Source organism: Rhinolophus sinicus, linkage group LG02 (genome assembly GCF_036562045.2).
Source record: "Rhinolophus sinicus isolate RSC01 linkage group LG02, ASM3656204v1, whole genome shotgun sequence".
NCBI lineage: Eukaryota > Metazoa > Chordata > Mammalia > Chiroptera > Rhinolophidae > Rhinolophus > Rhinolophus sinicus.
Genome location: NC_133752.1, coordinates 89,431,882 through 89,452,453, shown reverse-complemented (window position 1 = coordinate 89,452,453; position 20,572 = coordinate 89,431,882). Strand labels below are relative to the sequence as shown.

General features: G+C 39.1%; 1 protein-coding gene across 2 annotated transcripts in view; it reads left to right on the top strand.

The window, feature by feature from the left end:
* ITGA8 (integrin subunit alpha 8) overlaps positions 1 to 20,572 on the top strand; it is a 165,215-nt gene that overhangs the window by 71,080 nt on the left and 73,563 nt on the right. For both annotated transcript variants that reach the window (XM_074324800.1, XM_074324799.1), the window contains 2 exons: positions 16,368 to 16,413; positions 18,977 to 19,084. In XM_074324800.1, the coding sequence (XP_074180901.1) occupies positions 16,368 to 16,413; positions 18,977 to 19,084 (154 nt within the window). The remainder of the gene's footprint in view (positions 1 to 16,367; positions 16,414 to 18,976; positions 19,085 to 20,572) is intronic.

Sequence of the window (20,572 nt, the reverse complement as noted above, 5' to 3'; positions counted from 1 at the left end):
TTCTTTTTCCGATTCAAAAAATAGATGTGTTCAGGTTTCTACTCTGGTGCTCATTGGAAAACTAGGATTGGCCAGAAGAGTATCTTGTACACATTAATTGAGTGAAAGCATTTCAGAGAAGAAACAGCTGTCATAGTCAGGAATCCCTAAAATTCAATGATCTAGTCTAATCCTGTTAGACATGATTGTATAACTAGGCCATCTGCTAAGTGCATAGTCCAGACATTGGAGGGTGGAGGAGGGGAAGTACTGGTTTTGTTGAGGAGCAGAAATCGTACAGGCAATAAAAACAGGAGGAAAACATGAACTGAATGCCAAGACTATCATTGTCTTGTTCAGGCCCCTAATTATACTACGATTATATCATGAAGCCATTGCAGACAATTACGCCAAATGAAATAAAATGACCCATTTTCTGTTTTAATAAGTGGTGTGTGTGTGTGTGTGTGTGTGTGTGTGTGTGTGTGCATCTGCGTGCAAACCAAGCAAGAGAAGCTACACATGAGAAGAAATAAAAGGATGGCTTTTACCAAAGAGAATAATGTATTGTAATCAAACCTTGAGCTCCTTGAATTAATATGAAGTTTAGTTGAACTAAGTTTAAATCATAGTTAAGTCTATATCTACTTCTCAAACTGCTACTCAAGTTTTTATGAAAAGCAAAACATTACATTCTTCTTGAGCAAGATTTTTATAATTTCATTATAAACACATTAGAAATTGGAATATTACATTTCTTATAAGAAGAAATTGTGATTAAGTCAACTGAAAGAGTTCTTGGATTTGAATCAGCAGTGCCATAAAGAGAAGTAAAAATGGATGGAGCGATTGAAGAACCAGTTCTAAAACCTGTTCTCCCAAGACAGTGTGAGGTTAGTAACTCAACTTCTCTGGGCCTCACTTTCCTCACCTGTAAGTGCTTCTCCAAGGGTCTTTTTAAAATTCTAAACTTCTCTGGTTCTGTAATCCAAGATCTAGACTTATTGCCTCCCTAGATTTCTCTGTAATATTGGGTAGGTTATTAAGGCTCTATCTTAAAAAAAAAAAAAAAAGAAAAAAGAAAAAAAAAGATTTTATTAAACTAGACAAAACTTTTTTTCTTGAAAATAATTTTAAACTGACAAAAAAAGTTGCAAATATAGTACAGAGTACCATAAACCCTCTCCCGACTTCCCCTAATATTAACATTTTATATAACCATAGTAAAATTAGCTCCTAATTAATCTATAGACCTATTAGAAATTCTCATAATAGAATTTCACCATTTGTCCCACTAGTGTTCTTTTTCTAGTCCAGAATCCAATCCATTGCATTTGGTTGTCATGTCCCCTCCAATCTGTGACAATCCCTTGATTTTTCTTTGCTGTCATGACTTTGACACTTTCAAAGAGTTTGGCTAGACATTTTGAAGAATGTCCTTGAAGTTAGATTTGTCTGACGTTTGCTCATGATTACTTTGGGGTCATGTATTTTGGGCAAGAATACCACACAATTAATGCTATGCTGTTCTCAGCGCATCACAGCCAGAAGTACATTATGTCTACTGTCTTTTTGCACCTTGGTCACTTGCTTGCAATGATATCAGCCAGGTTTCCCACGGTAAAGTTATTACTTTTTCTTTTGAAATAAGTATCTTTGGAGAGATACTACGAGACTATGCAAACATCCTGTTTCTCATCAGACCTTTGCCCACTAATCTTAGCTCCATTGATGATTCTTGCCTGTACCAATTATTACTGCCTAATTGCAATTTTCTATTTCCATCATTTCTTCTACATTTATTAATTGCAATTTTAATGTAAGAGAAAGATGTCTCTTCTACCCATTTATTGATTCAATATGTTATATTTGTATGGACTCATGGATATTTATTTTATTTTATGGGCTATAATCCATTTCTGTATGTATTTATTTATGTTGTTTAAATTGTCCTGTATTTGGCCAGTGGGAACTCCTTCCAGCTGGTTCCTGTGTTCTTTTAACATTCCCATCCTTTCATGAGCATTTCCTTACTTTCTGACACGATGAGATACTTCAGGCTCACCTTGTATATTCCCTGCCCCCGCCCTGGAATCAACCATTCTTCAAAGAGCTGTAGTTCTTCTAATTGAAGAATGGTGTTTAGAAACCAAGATCTGGGTGTCAAGGTGAGACTTGTAATGCACTGAATTCTATAGATTGCCATGTTCCCCATATAGTACAGCTACATTTCAAATCATTCATAATACTTGAAATCAACACATTGCGTTTTTATTACTCAACCTATATTGTGTAAGTCAGCATTTTTGCATTTTAGTTGTCAACAACAGGTATTTGGGCAACATTAATAATATTCAGCTAATATTGAGACCAGCCAATCAATTTGTTTTCATTTTTAAAGATGATGAATATGATGGTGATGATAGCAAAATATTTACTGATTATATAATACTCAAGAGAATGTGCTATGGGAATACAATTTGTTAATTTATTCAACAAATACTTATTGTATTTGTTGTATTGCCTTTCATGTGCCTGGCACTCTTCTAGGTTTTTAGGATACAGCTCTGAATTAAACAAAGATCCTGCCCTCAGGGGCCTGAGTTCAAATTCTAGCTGTAACAATGGCTGACTGTATAACTTTGATAAGTTACTCAACCTCCTCAAGCCTCAGTCCTCATCGGTAAAATGGGTGTAGCTGTGACTAATAACATTTCCCCTTTAAAGGGGTGTTGTAGATGTTAAATTAGATAATAAGTGTAAAGCATTGGACACTGTGAATAACACCTAGTAGCAATCATTAAATAGCAGTTATAAATGACATATTCATACAATTTGACATAATCCATGCCCTTAAGAAATAATGCAATCGTGGACATAAAGGATCCAACCATTGATTGTAATACAAGACAGCATATGAGAAGAGTTTTAAGAAGGTTAAAAAATAATGAATGAAAATGCAAAGAGAAAGTTCTTCTAGCAAAGACGTTCAAAGAGGGCTTCATGGAGGAAGTTATGCAGGGTCTTAAGATGTAGGTATGATTATAAAGTGATTTTTATGGAGAAGGTGTTCCAGAAAAGGAACACAGCATGGGCAAAGATTCAGAGATACGAAAAGGCAATTTTGGAAGTGATTTGGTTCAAACTGATGAGAAGAGAGTCAATGAAATCTTAAGACAGATAATAAAGGACCTTGAATAGCATGTCAAACAATTGGTGCTTTGCTAGGAAAATAATGGAATAAGAGAATATGTTTTATATTTCAAAATGACACTTCAAGAACGTTAGTCTTTAGCAATGAGCAGAATGAGTCATAATGAAAAAGAAGCCTGAGGTCAAAAACCATCAAAGTAGCCCAGGTGAAAGTAGTGCACTGAACCAGGTGAGTGCAGCAGTCATGCCACTGCCGTGTGAAGGTGCTGGGGATAAAGAGCCTCAGGGCCACCTTCAACTCCTGCTGAGGGTTGAGATCTGGTGGATAACTAACCAGGCAGATAGTTTGGGAGCCTTTCAGCACACGTCTCAAGAAACCACATTGTCTGTGCCTTCAACCTTGAAATGTACCTTTATATTCAGAGGTGTGGTGGTAAATGTTTGCTAAGCAGATCTGCAGTGCAGGAAAGCCCAAATCGGTCTCATTTACCAATTTCCATAGTATAAATAGTCCCACTATGGTTGATTTCAAGCTACAGCGATTCTTATAGCATAAGAGTTATACAATTGCTCTATGTACAGATGAGGTGAACCTGGCACACCCCTTTGTACCTGCCCAGCCATGCGTAAACACACTGACCTTCTATGTTTGTGATAGCATTCCCAGGGGGAATCAGGATGTGTGATTTTCTGTTTCAATTCAGAAATTCACAGATCTGAATTAAAATAGAAAATCACATATCCAGGCTGAGAATGACTGTTGTCTATACTCAGAACTGCATTTATGAAAGTACAAAACAAAGATTAGCAATAGTCATTTTCAAGTCCAATTACTTAATATGCGGACTTTATCTTTCCTAACTTAAATGAACACATCAAAGGTGGGAGACTGTCATGTCTTTAAAATAGATATTTCTATTTTGTTTATTCTGGTGTAAAGATCTGTGAGAACCTTTATCTGCTTCATTTCTGGCTCACCTTTGAAGAGGCAGTCAACATTGAAAAATCATGTCTTATATCCAAAGCTGGTTATGAATGATTCTAAAAATTAGGTTAGAACTCCCTTACTCACCTGAACTGCCTCCCTCCACACACCTGAACCAGCTTCTAAGATACAACCTTTCACAAATAAGATTAAATCCATAAATATTTAACCCCAGATTCTGTCCTCAACAGATTCAAATCATATCCCACTTGTAAGTAGTAAGTATAAGTCACCAGATAAAAGAAATCTAACCATAGGGCTGTTACATTTATATGGTACATATCATTTGTCAGTTTACGGTTATTTTTTTAATATACTTTATTTTTTAGAGCAGTTTTAGTTTCAAAACAAAATTAAGCAAAAAGTACAGAGAGTTCCCATATATCCCCAGTGCCCACACTTGCAAAGCCTCCCCCGTCCTCAACATTTCCTACCAGAATGGGACATGTATTACAATTGACAAACCTACACTGATTATCATTATCATCATTATCACCCAAAGTCTATAGCTTACATTAGGGCTCATTGTTGGTGTTGTACACTCCATAGGTTTGGACAAATAAATGTATAGTAACCTGTAGCCATCATTATAGTATCATATAAAGTGTGCTCCACCTACCGTGTTTCCCCGAAAATAAGACCTACCCAGAAAATAAGCCCTAGCATGATTTTTCAGGATGACATCCCCTGAACATAAGCCCTGATGCGTCTTTTGGAGCAAAAATTAATATAAGACCCAATCTTGTTTTTAAGGAAATACAGTATTCATCCCTCCCTGCCCCCAAAACCCTAACTAACAACCACTGATCTTTTTACTGTCTCATAGTTTTTCCTTTTCCAGAATGTCACATAGTTGGAATCATACAGTACATACCTTTCCAGACTGGCTTCTGTCACTTAGGAATATACATGTAAAGTTCCTCCATGTTTTTTCATGGCTTGACAGCTCATTTATTTTCAGTGCTGAGTAATATTCCATTGTCTGGATGGACCATAGTTTGTTTATCCATTCACCTGCTGAGGGACATCTCAATTGCTTCCAAGTTTTGGCAATTGTGAATAAGGCAGCTATGAATATCCATGGGCAGGTTTTTGAGTGGACATACATTTTTTTAATCCTTTGGGTTAATGCCAAGGAATGAGATTGCTGGGTCGTATGGCAAGAGTATGTTTCGTATTGTAAGAAATCACCAAACTGTCTTCCAAAGTGGCTGCACCATTTGCATTCCCACAAGCAGTGAATGATTTCCAAGCTTCTTACATGCTGGACCAGAAACAGGGAAGTCTGTCAGTTTAAGTAAAGTCACTACATTCCAAACACTTGATCATACAAGCTGGCTTCTTTCTGAAACCCAAGGCACTAGTAAATGTGACAGGATACCATTTACCTGATCTTGCTTGTAAAGATGGTTAATAAAATCTTGCTGCCTTGCCATGGTGGGAGTTAGGGGGGGATGTGGAGGAATTGGAGTAAATTCTCCTATATTAGAACCTCCACATTATTTCTGACCTCCCACTGCATGTTCTTTCTGTAAGTCATTTTAATTTATTGACACACAATTTAAAAACCATATTTTAATGCAATTCACTTGAAGCATCCCTTCCTTCTTTGCACACCCTGGACATGTCCCTGGAGTTCACTCCCCATTTAGAAACTCAGTTCAAATGTCACTTCCTCAGGAAGCTTCCCCTGGCTGTTCTCCAAATTGAAATTATACATGTGTGTTATTATTTGATAAATGTCTCTTTTGCACCATTAGACTGGACACTATTAGTGGAGGGCAAGCATTGGCTTTGGTTTTGCTCACTGTGGGATCCCCAGTGCTCAAAGTAGTTGCTGACACTAAAGGTACCTAGTAAATATTTGTTGAATGAATGAATGAGAATAGATAAATGAATGGATGAACGAATGAATCGATTTCCTCACAGCCATACACCTTGCATATAAACCATTGCTCTCCTCTCTCTCCACCTAGCCACTATCTTGCAACTCTGCTTAAATCTAGTATACCATTTTATTTTTGTGCAGAATATGAATGGAAATGTAAGTGGAGATGAAGATGCCCTTTAAAAATGAACTTTGGCATTTTCTCCGGAGACCACGGGAGGCTCCACTCAAGGTGGTGCATTTATTCTTGAGAAGCAGAACCCTGGACCCTAGCTCTGTATTCACTGGGCGCTTAAAGGCCAATTGCTGTTCGAACTGTTAGACCAGGAGAACAGGTAGTCAGCACAATGGAAACAGCAACAAACTGGGAGTTGGAGGGCCCATATTTTCATTTCTTCACCCATCATTTATCAGGACATGCCACTTACGTCTCTGAACCATAGTGTTTCCAGCCATAAAAACGCCATCAGACCAATCCCCCACCCCTCAGGATTGCTGGGAAGGTGATTTGCAAACTGTAAAGAACTCTATACAGTCAACTGTTGTCATTTTTGAACACCACCCACCAACAGGAGGTGGGAAGGACCAGAAACAACCTCTAACACTGAGATCCAGGCTCTCTGTGCCAGATCTAGGCATGCATTCAAGGCGATGACTCAGGTAACTTTTGCCTAAAGCCTCCTATGAGACGAGGGAGGAGAGATTTTCAAAATAACTAACACACCAGCAAAAATCCTCTTCATTTCTTCCTATTTGCAAACATTGTTCGTGTCATGCTCTTCTTCCTATATGGCCATCATTTTATGTTTTCTTATTGACTTTTTCCTGTGATGACATTACAAATAGCTGGTTTCCTGAAAAGTACCAACCCTAGCAGAAATTCATGAGCTTGTGAGTGTACAACGGAAAGCCTGGGATCAGAGCAGCCCTCAGGCTAAATCGGGAAGTGGTCATTCAGGGGCTGCTCAGCCCCTCTCATCGCTGGCTTCCTTTTCTTGCGGTCCCTCCACACCAGCTGCAGAGACTTACACTATTTATTTCTTTTTCTCAAGCGTGCAGTAGGGAAGGATGTAATAATTTTATTTTCATCAGGATAATAGTTACCCAGGGGAAGTAGGTGACACCCAGGGACTCCAATTCATTGGTGCTGGCCTGCATTTTTAACCAGCCCCTCGAAAAGCTGAGTGACCAGTGTCTCAAGGGCAGGAAACCTGTCTGTTTGCTCACTGCTGAGTTCTCACCAGCTCGGACAGGATTTGGCTCGTTGTGGGTGTTCAACAAGTTGTTGAATGAGGATGCCCAGTATAAGGGACCACTGCATAAATGCCATGCCTTCCTTTCCTTTCCTACCCCCCTTGCAAGTCTATAAATTTGTATCTTTGTGTATTAGTTTGCTAGGGCTGCCCTAACTAAGCATCACACACAACAGAAATTTATTTTCTCACAGTTCTAGAGGCTGTAAATCCAAGATCAAGGTGTGGGCAGGGCTGGTCTCTCCTAAGGCCTTGCTCCTTGGCTTGGAGCTGCCATCTTCTCCCCGAGTCTCCCCATGGTCTTCCTTCTGTGTGTGTCTATGTCCTAATCTCTTCTTCTTATAGGGTGCCGGTCAGATTAGATTAGGGCCCACCCTAATGACCTTGTAAAGACCTTATCTCCAAATAGAGTCACATTCTGAGGGACTGGCGGTTAGGACTTCAATATACAATCTTTAGGGGGACACAGTTCAGTCCATAACACTTAAACTTATAAAGTCCCACAAGGTTTTAATCATAGGATTTTGTCTATGGGGCTGGATGTGGGCGAAGTGTCTTGTGGAATACCAGGCTCTTCTGAAGACTGTAATCATTCCCAGTAGGCAGCCTCCTTCAATGGGACTGGTCCTAAAGAAACAAACTTTTCTCCAGGATTTGGAGCAACTGATTGGATAGCACACATATTGTAAGTGTGGCCACCACAATGATAAAGGGAAATGCCTTTGTTACAGTGAAGCATCCAACAATAGGAGAGGAAAAGGTGATTCTTGCAGCCACAGGTTACTAATAATGTATAGAAAACTATTTCCTTAAGGCAGACTCATTGTTTGATGTTTCACTCTTATTTTTTGTGGGATTGTGGGATTTTTTTTTTTTTTAAGGAAAATAAGCCCTCAGTAAATTAGAATGTTGCAACCTAATACCATGTTCCAACTCATAAATGTTTTTCTTCAGAGTTCATTTGGAAGCATTTCAGACAGATTGTTAGGATTATTACTTTTTGGGATAAAATCACACTTTTTTTTTTCAAATATTTCTCCTTCAATTCATAACCCTCCTCTCAGTAATATTTTGCATGTTGCAAGAAAAACGCAAGGAAGAGAGGCTGCCTCTGTCTATTTTTAGATTAATGCGTTGGCCAAACTCAGGAGACTCAGCTAAATGCCTGCTTCCCACAGACATGAACTCTTTTTCCAGGGCCAAACACTTAAGCCAATTTCATAACCCACTTGCAAGTCAACATCGCCATATTCACACACCATCTTTAACCCCATCATTTTACACGTTGGCTTTAATCCCATCATTTCTCTTAATATCCTCGTTGTACAAAAGTGAGCAGACCCTGGGTGGGTCCAGGTAAACAACTATACCTGACTACTCTCATTTGTCTATAAAACATCGTGTTATGTGGGAAGCAGGCTCAGCAGAGATGGAGCCTGGATGGTGTGAGACGCGCCTGGAGAAGATGCTCTGAGCCGTGAGCATCAGCAGTGCCAAGACAGGAGCCGAAAGTCTCTGGACAATGAGCTCAGGTAGCTGAAGCATGGAGGTGCGTGGAGCTGATGTCCAGGTCTGGTTATGCCAGAGAGAGCCAGAAAGTGGCTGTCCCACCACGGAGACAAGAGAAGATCCAAACCCTGCAGGAGCAAAGCTGACTCAGGAGGCAAAAGAGAGCCCTGGATTGTAAATCAGAGCAGAGAGGTGCAGTCGTGGGACCCCATCCAATTCTACTGAACTCTTAACTTTCTCATCTGGAGAACTTTGAGGACTTCACCAGAGATTTGGCAAGAAATAGCGACTTGTCCAGAGTCATTCAGAAGCCAATGGCAAAGTGAACTAGAATTTAGAATTCCTGCTTTTTTACCCTCCATTTGGTGATTTTCCACTTGAGCTAAAACACTGCGTTTGAAAGAGGGCTTCAAAGATATTAGAGAGATTCAATGAGAGATAATTTACAAATCAAAATTTTCCTGTAGGTACACAAAGTACTGCACACAAATGTTTATAATGACTTTCCAACAACTGAAAACAACTCATATCCCTTAGCCAGAGATGGATAAACAAACTGTGGTCCATCGACACAGTGGAATACTACACGATAATAAAAAGGAATGAACTCGGACGCATGCAGTATCACAGGTGAATCGCAGATGCACTAAGCTGAGTGAAAGAAGCCAGACCCAAGAGGCTATAGACTGTACGCCTCCATTTATGTAACATTCTGGAAAACAGATTAGTAGATGCAGAGGATAGGGGTGCGGGTGGGGGTGGCCTTGACCACAAAGCCGCAATGGACATTGTTAGATGATGGAACTGTTCTATATCTGGATTGTGATGGCTATGTGACCAGATGTATTTTTCGAAGCTCTTAGAGCTGGGGACTAAAAAGGATGAAATTTACTCTATGTAAAATATACCTGAATTTTTTTCAATTTTAAATAGAGAAAAATAGCCTGTAGATATGCTCCTGAGAGACAGTGTGGTAAAATAGTTAAGAAGGCCTGGGTTTAAAACTTGGCCTTGCTATCTATTATATTTAGCTTCTCTGTATTTCATTTTCCTTATTTAAAAATGGGGGTAGTTCAAGTCTTTGCCTCATAGAATTGTGGTAACAATGGAACTAATATATATATATGTCGTACATGTTTAGAAAGTTAGGTTTTGTTTGATACATCTTTGCACAATTGCCCAGTATATCCTCAAGATAAATTCCTAGAAGTGTAAATGCCAGTCAAAGGTTTGATATGATGTCATCCATATCACCAAACTACCTTCCCAGAAAATTGTACCACTTCTCCCAAGCAGACATACAGATGGCCAATAGGCATATGAAAAGATGATCAGCCTCACTAGCTATGAGGGAAAAGCAAATCAAAACCCCAATGTGGAGGAAAAACTGAGGGTTGCTAGAGGGGCGGGGGGGTGGGGATAAGGGGAAGGTGAGAGGTTTAGAAAATAGTCGGTAACCACAAGATGGTCATGGGGTTTTGAAAATTAATTTGGGGAACGTACAGAGGGATAGTGGATGGGGGGAGGGGGGTTCACACAGTGTGAGGGATATAAATGATAAACGTCTAAGTTTTGCTTTGTCTTGTGCACCTGAAACTAATAATAAATAAATAAATAAATACCCCAATGTGATACCACCTCGCTCCTGTTAGGATGGCTGCTGTCAACAAGACAAGTAATGACAAGTGTTAGAGCGGATGTGGAGACAAAGAAACCCTCATGCACTGCTGGTGGGAATGCACTCAATTGGTGCAGCCTCCATGGAAAACGGTATGGAGGTTCCTCAATAAATTAAGCATAGAGCTCCCATAGGACCCATCAATCTTTCTTCGGAAAAATTTTTAAATTCTTATTTATAAAGATGTAGGTACCATGATGTTCATTGCAGTATTATTCATATTAGTCAAGTGTCCTGTGACAGATGACTGCAGAAAGAAAATGGAATATACATATAAATATATATACAATGGAATACCACTCAGGCATAAAAAAGAAGACGAAATGTTGTTATTTGTGACAACGTGGATGGATCTTGAGAGTATCATACTAAGTGAAATAAGTCAGATGGAAAAGGACAAGAACCATATGATTTCACTCATAGGTGGGGTATAAAACACAAAGTGAAAAAAAATGAACAAACTCATAGACACAGATAACAGTACGGTGATTACCAGAAGGGATAGGGGGTGGGGAGGAGGAAGAAGTTAAAGGGGATCAAATATATGGTGACGAAAGGAGACTAGACTTTGGGTGGTGAGCACACAATGGAATATACAGATGATGTGTTATAGAACTGTATACCTGAAACTTATATAATGTTATTAACCAATGTTACCCCAATAAAGTTAAATTTTTTAAAAATTGTGCTAACTTATAGTTCCACAAACAGAGTATATGAGTTCTTGCTTCTTGGCTCTCTACTTAACACAGCCTAGTACTAATCTTTATATCTTTTCCAATTTGAAAGGTCAAACACAGTATCTCCTTGTTCCTTTCCTTTGTATTCTTTTGATGACTAATGAGGTAGACCGTCTTTTCACATACTTATTGGTCACTGCTATTTATTTTATGTGAATTGCCTATTTATAATCTTGTATTCGAATGTTTACAATTTTGTTATTAATGTATATGACTTTTTATTATGAATTAGGATTAATAATAATCGTTAACATTTATTTTTTACTAGGTGCCAGATATTCAAGTAATCACTGAAAAATATTCACATTTGATTAGGCATATACATTGTAAACATTTTCCCCTGTTTCTTTCACCACCCCTTCGACCTTGCTCAGATTTTTTGCTAAAGAAGTTTAAATTTTAAAATTCCTTTGTGACCTCTATATTTCCTCATGTTTATGGAAGCTTTCCCTTTTGAGTAATTGTAATCATTTTCTACAACTGTTAGATTTACATTCCCATGTTCTCATTTATTTGGAGGTGCTTTGTGGCATTCTCATTGTCCAAAATTATTCTAAAATACTAATCGATTTTTAATTCCAAAATAAAACTGCTGGCGCCTGATTGCATTTTTAGCAACGGGCTTCAGCATTAACGTTATTTCTCAACGAGATGAGAGAGTAAGAAGTGAGAAGTAAGACAGTAGCAGATAAAACGGCTCACAGTTTCTGAGATGTCAGTGCTTGGGTGGCCATGGTGATTTTAAAAAAAACGCTGGGTGATTCTTTAATCTGAACCTGTCACTGCTCTTCCTGTTGTCTTCCCCTTCATCTGCCTCCCACCCCTTCTCCTGGGAAGTTTCCACTCTCTCCTCCCTGCTCCCTGCCCACCTAAACCCAGACATCAAATCCACACTCAAAACAAAGCTGATATTTTCAAATAGAACTTCTTCCAAGTCCAAAACTTTCTCTACAGATTAATGAAATCCGACTCTATGGTCCAAATATCACTTTAAAAGCTCAGCTCCTTTCTTCTTCCACATTTAAAAATAACAGTTTGGAGAAATGAAATACAAAACGGAGGTGTAATGCATCTCCTATGACCTCACATTTTTAGGGTTATTTTTTCTTTCCAACTGATCCTGCATTCATGCTAATGTCCCTTTTTTGGATCCTTAAAAGGACTCAGTTATTCCATCAAAAGCCAAAAGGAAAATAAACTGTGTTTCTCAGTCAATGTGAGGTGCTAACAAAGGACTTAGCGTTTGGAGAACAGTTTTGATTAAGAGGGAAGAATCAATTTTAGTTGCCAGTTTTTCCTTCAAGAAAAAAAAAAAAAACTGGCTAAGTGTCTTTGTATAAAGAAAGCCACAGTGTTTTGTTTATTTGTTTTCAGAATCTGCCTTTAAGAAATTTCTAGAAGAAAGGAGACATTAGCTAAGGAAAATTATCATTAAATAATGATAAATCTTCTTGTCTCAAAGTGAGAGGAAAAGTTTGCAGAGATGAATCTGAGTATCAGAACCAAATTTTTTTTGTCTTCTGATTATCATTTCTATTCCCAAACATGATGGAATTATTCAAGATTTTAAAAAATTGTGTGTGTAGAGGTGTGTGTGTGTGTATGTGTGTGTGTGTGTCTATGCTTAAAGACAAATGGTTGATCATAAAAGTTGTATTACTTCATACTGAATTAAATTGGAGAAAAACTGTATGTTTAGTTGGTGCTATTCAAAAAGCACAAAATAAGAAAAGGTTGATATGAAAAAAAATCCATTTCCCTCTTTCAAAGTACATAGTTCAAGTCTCTTTGTTTTATTTAAACTATATCCATGTATGTCAGGCAGTCTGTTTTGGACTCCTTTGCTGGTGTTAAAGATGGAAATATAACCATTAATTTGAATATACAGAGGGTGCCAAAAAAATGTATACACATCTTAAGAAAGGAAAACTGTATTAAAATTGTAATACTCAATACATACCGATAACAAAAGATGAATGAATACAAGTCATGTTTGACTTCTGCAATTACAAGAGGTGCTCAAAGTGGTTACCCTCAGTGTCCAGACACTTCTAATGATGGCGAACTACTGCTTGAGCAACATTGACCAAAGTGTCCACGGGTATACATTATTTTGGCATCCCCAGGATGTGTGTGTCCCTATACATACATGTTTATGTGCATATGTACACATAAGTGTATATACATATATACACAAACATAATTCTATATGTATGTATGTACATGGAACATACATAAAAAACATTATGTAGTACTTATCAAAACAAATGGCATATTTTGGAAGGAAAAATTGGTTAGGAACACAAATCAGCAGATTACTTCTCCTCCCCTAGGGAGATCTGAGACTTTTAAGGTCCTGAGCATAAAATGCTTCCAGCCTTTTCCAGCAGGCGCAACACCAAGGTGGTGTCTCAAAAGACAAACATACTTTTGGGGTAGATAACTGTTTCCTTGGCCTCTAAATAACTGTGGCCACATTCTCAGGAAGAAAATTGTGGCCTATTTTGCCAGTTATTTTATTTTTTCAGAGTAGGAAAATTCCCACCATAAGGCACAGGAATTAACGTCCCTAAAAGAAAAGGCCTTCTGCTTGTGACCATTAGGAGGGTGTCTCTCAGCTTCTCATCTATAATGACATGTAATCAGGATGCAGCCTCTATATTACTTTCTAGAATTTTCTAGAATCTGGAGCATGTGTGGTGTGTGTGTGTGTGTGTGTGTGTGTGTGTGTCTGTGTGTGTATCTATGAATGTCTTCAAGTGCACATGCAAAAATCCAGCAGAATTTAACTGTAGTTGCTATTAGTCGATCTCAATAACTGTCTCATTTCCTTCCTCTCTGTCATCTTTAGGATATTATATTGTTATTACTTATCCCCCAATTTCACAGGCATTTATAAATCCCTGAGTCTGGCAGGCTGTCTGGTCATATAGGTACAAGGATTCTTTATTTCTTCATTTATTTCAACCCATCCCGTTCCATACAGTATTTGTGATACACGTATGTAAACCTGAAGAAAGATTCCTGCCCTGGAAGAGCTTACAGTCCTGTTTTCTTTGCCATTTGCAGAGTCAGTTCTTAAATATATAAGATGTCTAATCTTGGTTTATAAATATTTGGAGCCAAATCAGTTTTCATAATGGAATGCTCCTGGTATGGTGTCATGTCAACAGATATGGATCAGGGCAAGGGCCAGCTGTGTTACACTTGTCTAAATATCGGAGCCCATGATTACACAGGAAGAACAGAGTTCATGTTTCATCAAATCAGTAGTTTGTCCACTGGCATAGCCACAAGGCACTGATATACTAGAAAAGATGAAAATAACAAAAAATAAATGTGAAAATAGTTGAAAAAGTTAAAATGCTGATACAATTTTTTTAAGTGGGCGACTCAGAAACTTGGACTTCTGTCATCAAAGATTTGAACCCTTGGAAAGGAATATTTTATTCCATGAACCATAGTTGGCCAAGTTATAGCCCTTTTCTTACTGTGTTTTTTAATCTCAGGAATACAGAGCTCCTTCGATGACCTTTAGTTGACTTATTTGAACGTCATCATACACAGCTTTTAAAATATGGAGCTTTGGAGTCCAATCCTGGGCTATAATCTAGATCGGATTCTATATCGATAAAGCAAGAGACAGTCTGACTATGGTTTTAACCCTGAGGGTGTTTGAGTCCATTTTTTTAAAGACAAACATTTTTAACAAGAATTATTGTGTCTTAGGTTGGCTTCTTCCAGCATGGACATTAAGATGATTAGAAAACAAGCAATTTATTTGAGAAATAATCCAAAGAAAACATTGCTAAGGGAGAAGGGAAGACATATGTGGAAATGAAGGATATAATAAAAAGATTAACATCAAGGGCTGACACAGTGGGCAATCAGGGGCTCTGTCTTGCTGGGGAAATCTGGGAGATGGGGAAGTATGTGCCTCAGAGTTGTCCCACTTGATGGGGTAAAGAAGCTGTGACAGCTCCTGTCCCTAGTTATCGTCCAATTCCTGTCCCTCATTGGCTGAAGGCTATGGCGAGGGCACTTCTGGCCTGCCTTCACCCAGCCAAGAGAAGCTTTCCAGAGAAGAATCATAGTTGCTTGCGGCCTGACACCGTTCCTATGTTCTGGAAAGGTGAATTCTGAGGGTTGTGGCTATAAATCATTTTCTTGTGCAAATTCCATTAAACCAACTTAATTCCTTGATCGCTTTTCCATATGGAGCAGTCAAATATATCCCCCCACCCTTCTTTTTTTTCCATTTTCACTTCTGTTCTACTAGAATGAACCAATTATAGTTTCGACCATCGTAAGTTTTCTTCTGTGGACATAATTTCTACCAAGCTGGTTTTCTCATCTCTACATCTAAACTTGACACTGCAGATTTAGCCATTGTCATTTTTATTTTTTGCTTGATTGCATTCACCAACAATAACCCTATAAATTCGATTAAGAAAATCAGAGTTCTGCCTGTATATTAGCCAGTCACTGAGATCACTGCAAGCATTACCCCTCAAATAGCCTAAGATTGCTCTATTGCCCAGGACGGCTCCACCTCTTCCTAGTTGTGTGAACTTTACTGAACTTATAGAGTAGCCTCCTTAAACCTCAATTTACTCCTTTGCAAAACTGTGCTAATAATATTATATTAAAAATGCAGTCTTAAATATAGTAAAATAAGACCGGGTCTTCTTTTAATTTTTACTCCAAAAGACGCATTAGAGCTGATGGTCCGGCTAGGTCTTATTTTCGGGAAAACACAGTACTGCTTGCCTCATAGGGTTGTTGCTGGTAGAGCAATAGTAAAACAATATGTTTATAAAGAGCCTGGTACACAGTAGGTACTAAGCACATGCTTTTTCCCTTTTGCTTTCCTTAAGATACGTGCCTTGAGTCTAGAGGATGGGAGAAATGGTGTTATGATGAATTTCTTAAGCATTTCTAGAAAGTTGGCCTTCCTAAGTCCAGAAGGGTTTGAGATCTACTGGTTTGTGTGTCATTTTGAGCAATTACAGTGAAGTTCCAACATCCTTTCAAAAATGTCTTAAGAAAGGTGTGATTTGCTATTCTTATTTGTATAATTCTCACTCTGCAGTCAGCATTTCAGGATGCTCTATGTGTTAGGTATGATCATGAGCTTAGATTGTTTCTATAAAATTTGGGCATGTGTTTTTGTCTTTTTTAGATTTAATTGTGGGTGCATTTGGAGCAGGAAAAGTTGCTGTTTACAGGTATGTGGTTGGTGATACGCAAATGTTTTTTTACTGAAGTATAATTGACATATAACATCATATTAGTTTCAGGCATACAGCACAATGATTCAACATTTGTATATATTGTGAAATGGTCACCACAATTAGTCTAGTTACCATCAATCACCATACATAGTCACAAATTTTTTTTGCTATGATGAGAACTTCTAAGATCGACTCTCTCAGCAACTTTCAAATATACAATACAGTATTATTAACTATAGTCACCATGCTGTACATTACATCCCAGGACTTATCTACTTTATAGCTGGAAGTTTGTACCTTTTTACCACCTTCACCCATTTCACCCATGCCCCATGCCACCCCATGCCATCCTCTACCCCCCGCGCTGGCAACCACCAATCTGTTCTCTATATCTATGTGTTTGTTTTTTGTTGTTGTTGTTGTTTTGTTTTGTTTTTAGATTCCACATATGAGTTCATACGGTATTTGTCTTTGTCTGAATTTTTTCATTTAGCATGATGACCTCAAGGTCCTTACATGTTGTCGAAATAGCAAGATGTCTTTTTTATGGCTGAATGATATTCTATTGTACACTCATATGTACACCACATTTCCTTTATTCATTCATCGATCAATGAACATGTTGTTCTAATTGTTTCAAATGCATTTCCTTTTTGTTGCTAGTTTTGCCTTTAAAAAGATACACCAACCATTTATTTTGGAGAACATTTAGATGCTCTTTTTAAAGTTTGGAGGAATTTTATCATCATTTTCTTTCCTTTCTTTCATCCCTCTGTCTTTTTATTCTCACACCTTATGACCACAATTCCACCCCCTTCTAACATATTGTGAAATAAGATAAATCTTAGCAGAACTTATCAACTGACACACTTTTTCGATGTTACTATATTTCAATGTTTTCTTTTGCATTGGAAATGCATTAAAATGTGCTTATAGAAGGAATAATGGGTGGGAGAATGTTACGATGTACCCTGGCCTCTGTAATCACGTGTGGACACTAAGTTCAGGAATAGAACATACCCGGGATTCATAGCCTCCAATAGCAAACACTGAACAACAGTTCAGATGTGACTGGTGTGATTTCAAAAACCTGGTCATTCCACAAACTCACTAATTTGTAATCTTGGCCAAGTTCCTATAATTTTTTGAGCCTCTGGTTTTTCATCTATAAAATGGGGATAACAATATTTGCTTTCTAAGGTAGCAGAAGGATGAGGCAGTGTTTGAGGTGATCTTGAGGATGCGCCCCTTAGAGCTGAGGAGTAAAACTGACTCTCGGTCTAGCTACTGGCTGTGAATCCATCACCACATTTGTGCCAACGTCATATATTCCATTGGCTGGTTCCCAGCCAATTACTGGGCACCACAGGGATATAAATACAGGCCCATTCCTGTGAGCCGTGGAGCTGCTCTAATGGGCAACTTTGGCTCAAGGACTCCCCCCCGCCCCGTGCTCTGGCTGGGGCTTCCTTACTGCACCCCCTTTATTCCACTCCCGCCCCTTTATCCCTCCTAGGTGTTGGCCCCACTAAATGTCTTGCATGTCGAATCCTGCCTTATGGGCTGCTTTTCCGAGAACTGGAGCTAACACAATATTGAAAACAAAACTAGGTAACAGAGTACAGATAAATAGCATAAAGGATTTTAGGAAAATCCCCAGTGGGCCCATTGTGGTTACGGTGAATTTGTTTCAAGTCCTGTCCTAAGCAACACTGTCTCAAGGCACAGCCCTCCCACCTGTCAGAGGAAAACATATGCAACCCAGTATCGTTTCATGTTGTCATCTGGAGACTGGGCTTGCAGCTATCATATCTTGGAACTAACTGGGCTTTAAAAATCGCCCCATCTCCTTTCTCTAGGATTTACATTCCCATCTGGTTTTGCTTACCTGGGTGGTGGGAATTGAGTTTACTCTATTGGCTGCACATTAGAATCACCTGGAAGGTTTGTCTAACATTCCAGTGCCTGGCCCTGACCCCCACAGGTTCTGATTCAATTCGCCTGTGGTGGGGCCTGGGTGTATGACCTGTTTTAAAACTCCGTGAATGCTTATATTGTGCAGTTAAGATTGAGAACCACAGCCCTGCGTGAAGTACAGCATGAATCTGTCAACCCACCCTCATGTGTTTAGCCAAATCTGCAAAGCTTGGCTAGAACGTTGTCAACCCAACTAAAAAATCATCCACCGACAAGGCAAGAAAATTTGCAAAACTCAAGTACTTACAGACACGAGTGACCGGAGGATGTAGTTCCTCAAATATGAATAGAGATATAGTCGCAGATCCCAGAGAGGTATTTCACAGCAAAATCACCAAATACCATGAGTGCACTCCATGAACAAAGCAGGTGTGTGAATGCGGCTTTTCTTGACCGGCCTATGACATCCTTTATTTGTATTCGCACGCTACCAGATGTAATTAGTTGAGTCTGGTGCCCACCTGTTCCCGCAAATTCTTGGCACAAAAGTCGGGAACGTTGGCAGGGATCCCTAGAAGTGGAGTGGGGTTCTGCCTGTGGCTCCTGTGGCTCATTTAAACCCTGCGTTTTCTCCCTGCAGAGCGAGGCCAGTGGTGACCGTGGGTGCCCAGCTTCTGCTACACCCGATGATTATCAACCTGGAGAATAAAACCTGCCAGATTCCAGAGTCCACAACCTCTGTGGCCTGGTGAGTCAGTCCATTCGAATCACCTGGGATCCTGTGGAGACGCAGCTCTGGGTCAGTAGGGCTGGATTGGGGCCTGAGATTCTGCACTTCCAAAGAACAGAGCTCCCAGGGGATGCTATGCTGCAGGCTGTGCACCAAGTTTGAGTAGCGAGGAGTTAGTCTTTCCAACGAACAAACAAACAAACAAACAAATGCCGGGATCTATGACATGATGATCTTTCGCTGTAACTTATCACATGAAGGCTACTTCTCTAGTCTACAGGTTCCAAGTGAGGTGAGAGGTACAGGTGACTCTTGAATGGCACAGGTTTGAACTATGCGGGTCCACTTATATGCATTTTTTTTTCAATAAATGCAGTCGGCCTTTTGTGTCTGCTGGTTTCACATCCCCAGATTCAAATGACCACTGATCAAAAACAGTATTTTTGCGTTCCCAGCCGCAGATTCCCAACCACGAACGTAAAATACTGTTTCCATTAGTGATTGGTTGAATCCGCCAATGCAAGGGGCCAACTGTAAGGGGGATCAAATATATGGTGATGGAAGGAGAACTGACTCTGGGTGGTGAACACACAATGGGATTTATAGATGATGTAATACAGAATTGTACACCTGAAATCTATGTAATTTTACTAACAATTGTCACCCCAATAAATAAAAAAAAAGGGGGGCCAACTGTAGAGTCAAAAGTTGCATGTGGATTTTCAACCGCGAGGGGTTCAGCGACCCTAAGCCCCACCTTATTGAAGGGTCAATTATATAAAACCATTTGGGAAAATTCGCAGTGAAGCAAATGTTGGAGATCTCTTTTAGATTCTTGGCATATTAAAAGAAACATTGACCAATCAGAAAACACAATCAAATACCTTGACTTTTGCATTTGCATATGCTAGGGATACCACTTTTCAGATATATATAATACCCTTTTTGTAAATAGTCAAGCTTGTGTTACATTACCTGATTTCCTGTGCTGAAAACGGATGTCAGTTTTCTAACTTCGCATGGACAGTTAGACAGAAAGTAAACATTATGAAAACAGAGATTTTTGTATCCTAAACTATATTTTTGTGGCCGTGAATTCATCATCAGGAATCACAGGAGAGGTAATGGTTCCTTTGCCTGGGCCATAAGAGAGCATGACATATACAGCTTCAGAAAGTGTTCCTTTTGAATCATTCCAGTCCTCCAAAGGAACTAGGAGATGGCACTTGATTGGAACACAGCCCCTTTGTGTCAATATTAGGTCCCCGAGGATCAGAAGTCTGGCCTACTGGGTAATGCTAGCAGGATATGTCCTCTGCAAAATCAACAAATACTTGAAGTGTTTGAGATTTGCCCTCATTTTCCAGAAGCTATGGTCTAACTCAGGCAATATGTTTGGTTCCTGAGAATGTCAGAATGTAGAACAAACCAGTCTTGACCCAAAGAAGCTGCAGTATTTCCAGACAGTTTCAACGTGTTGTTGATGGCAGTACCGTACCACAGTCA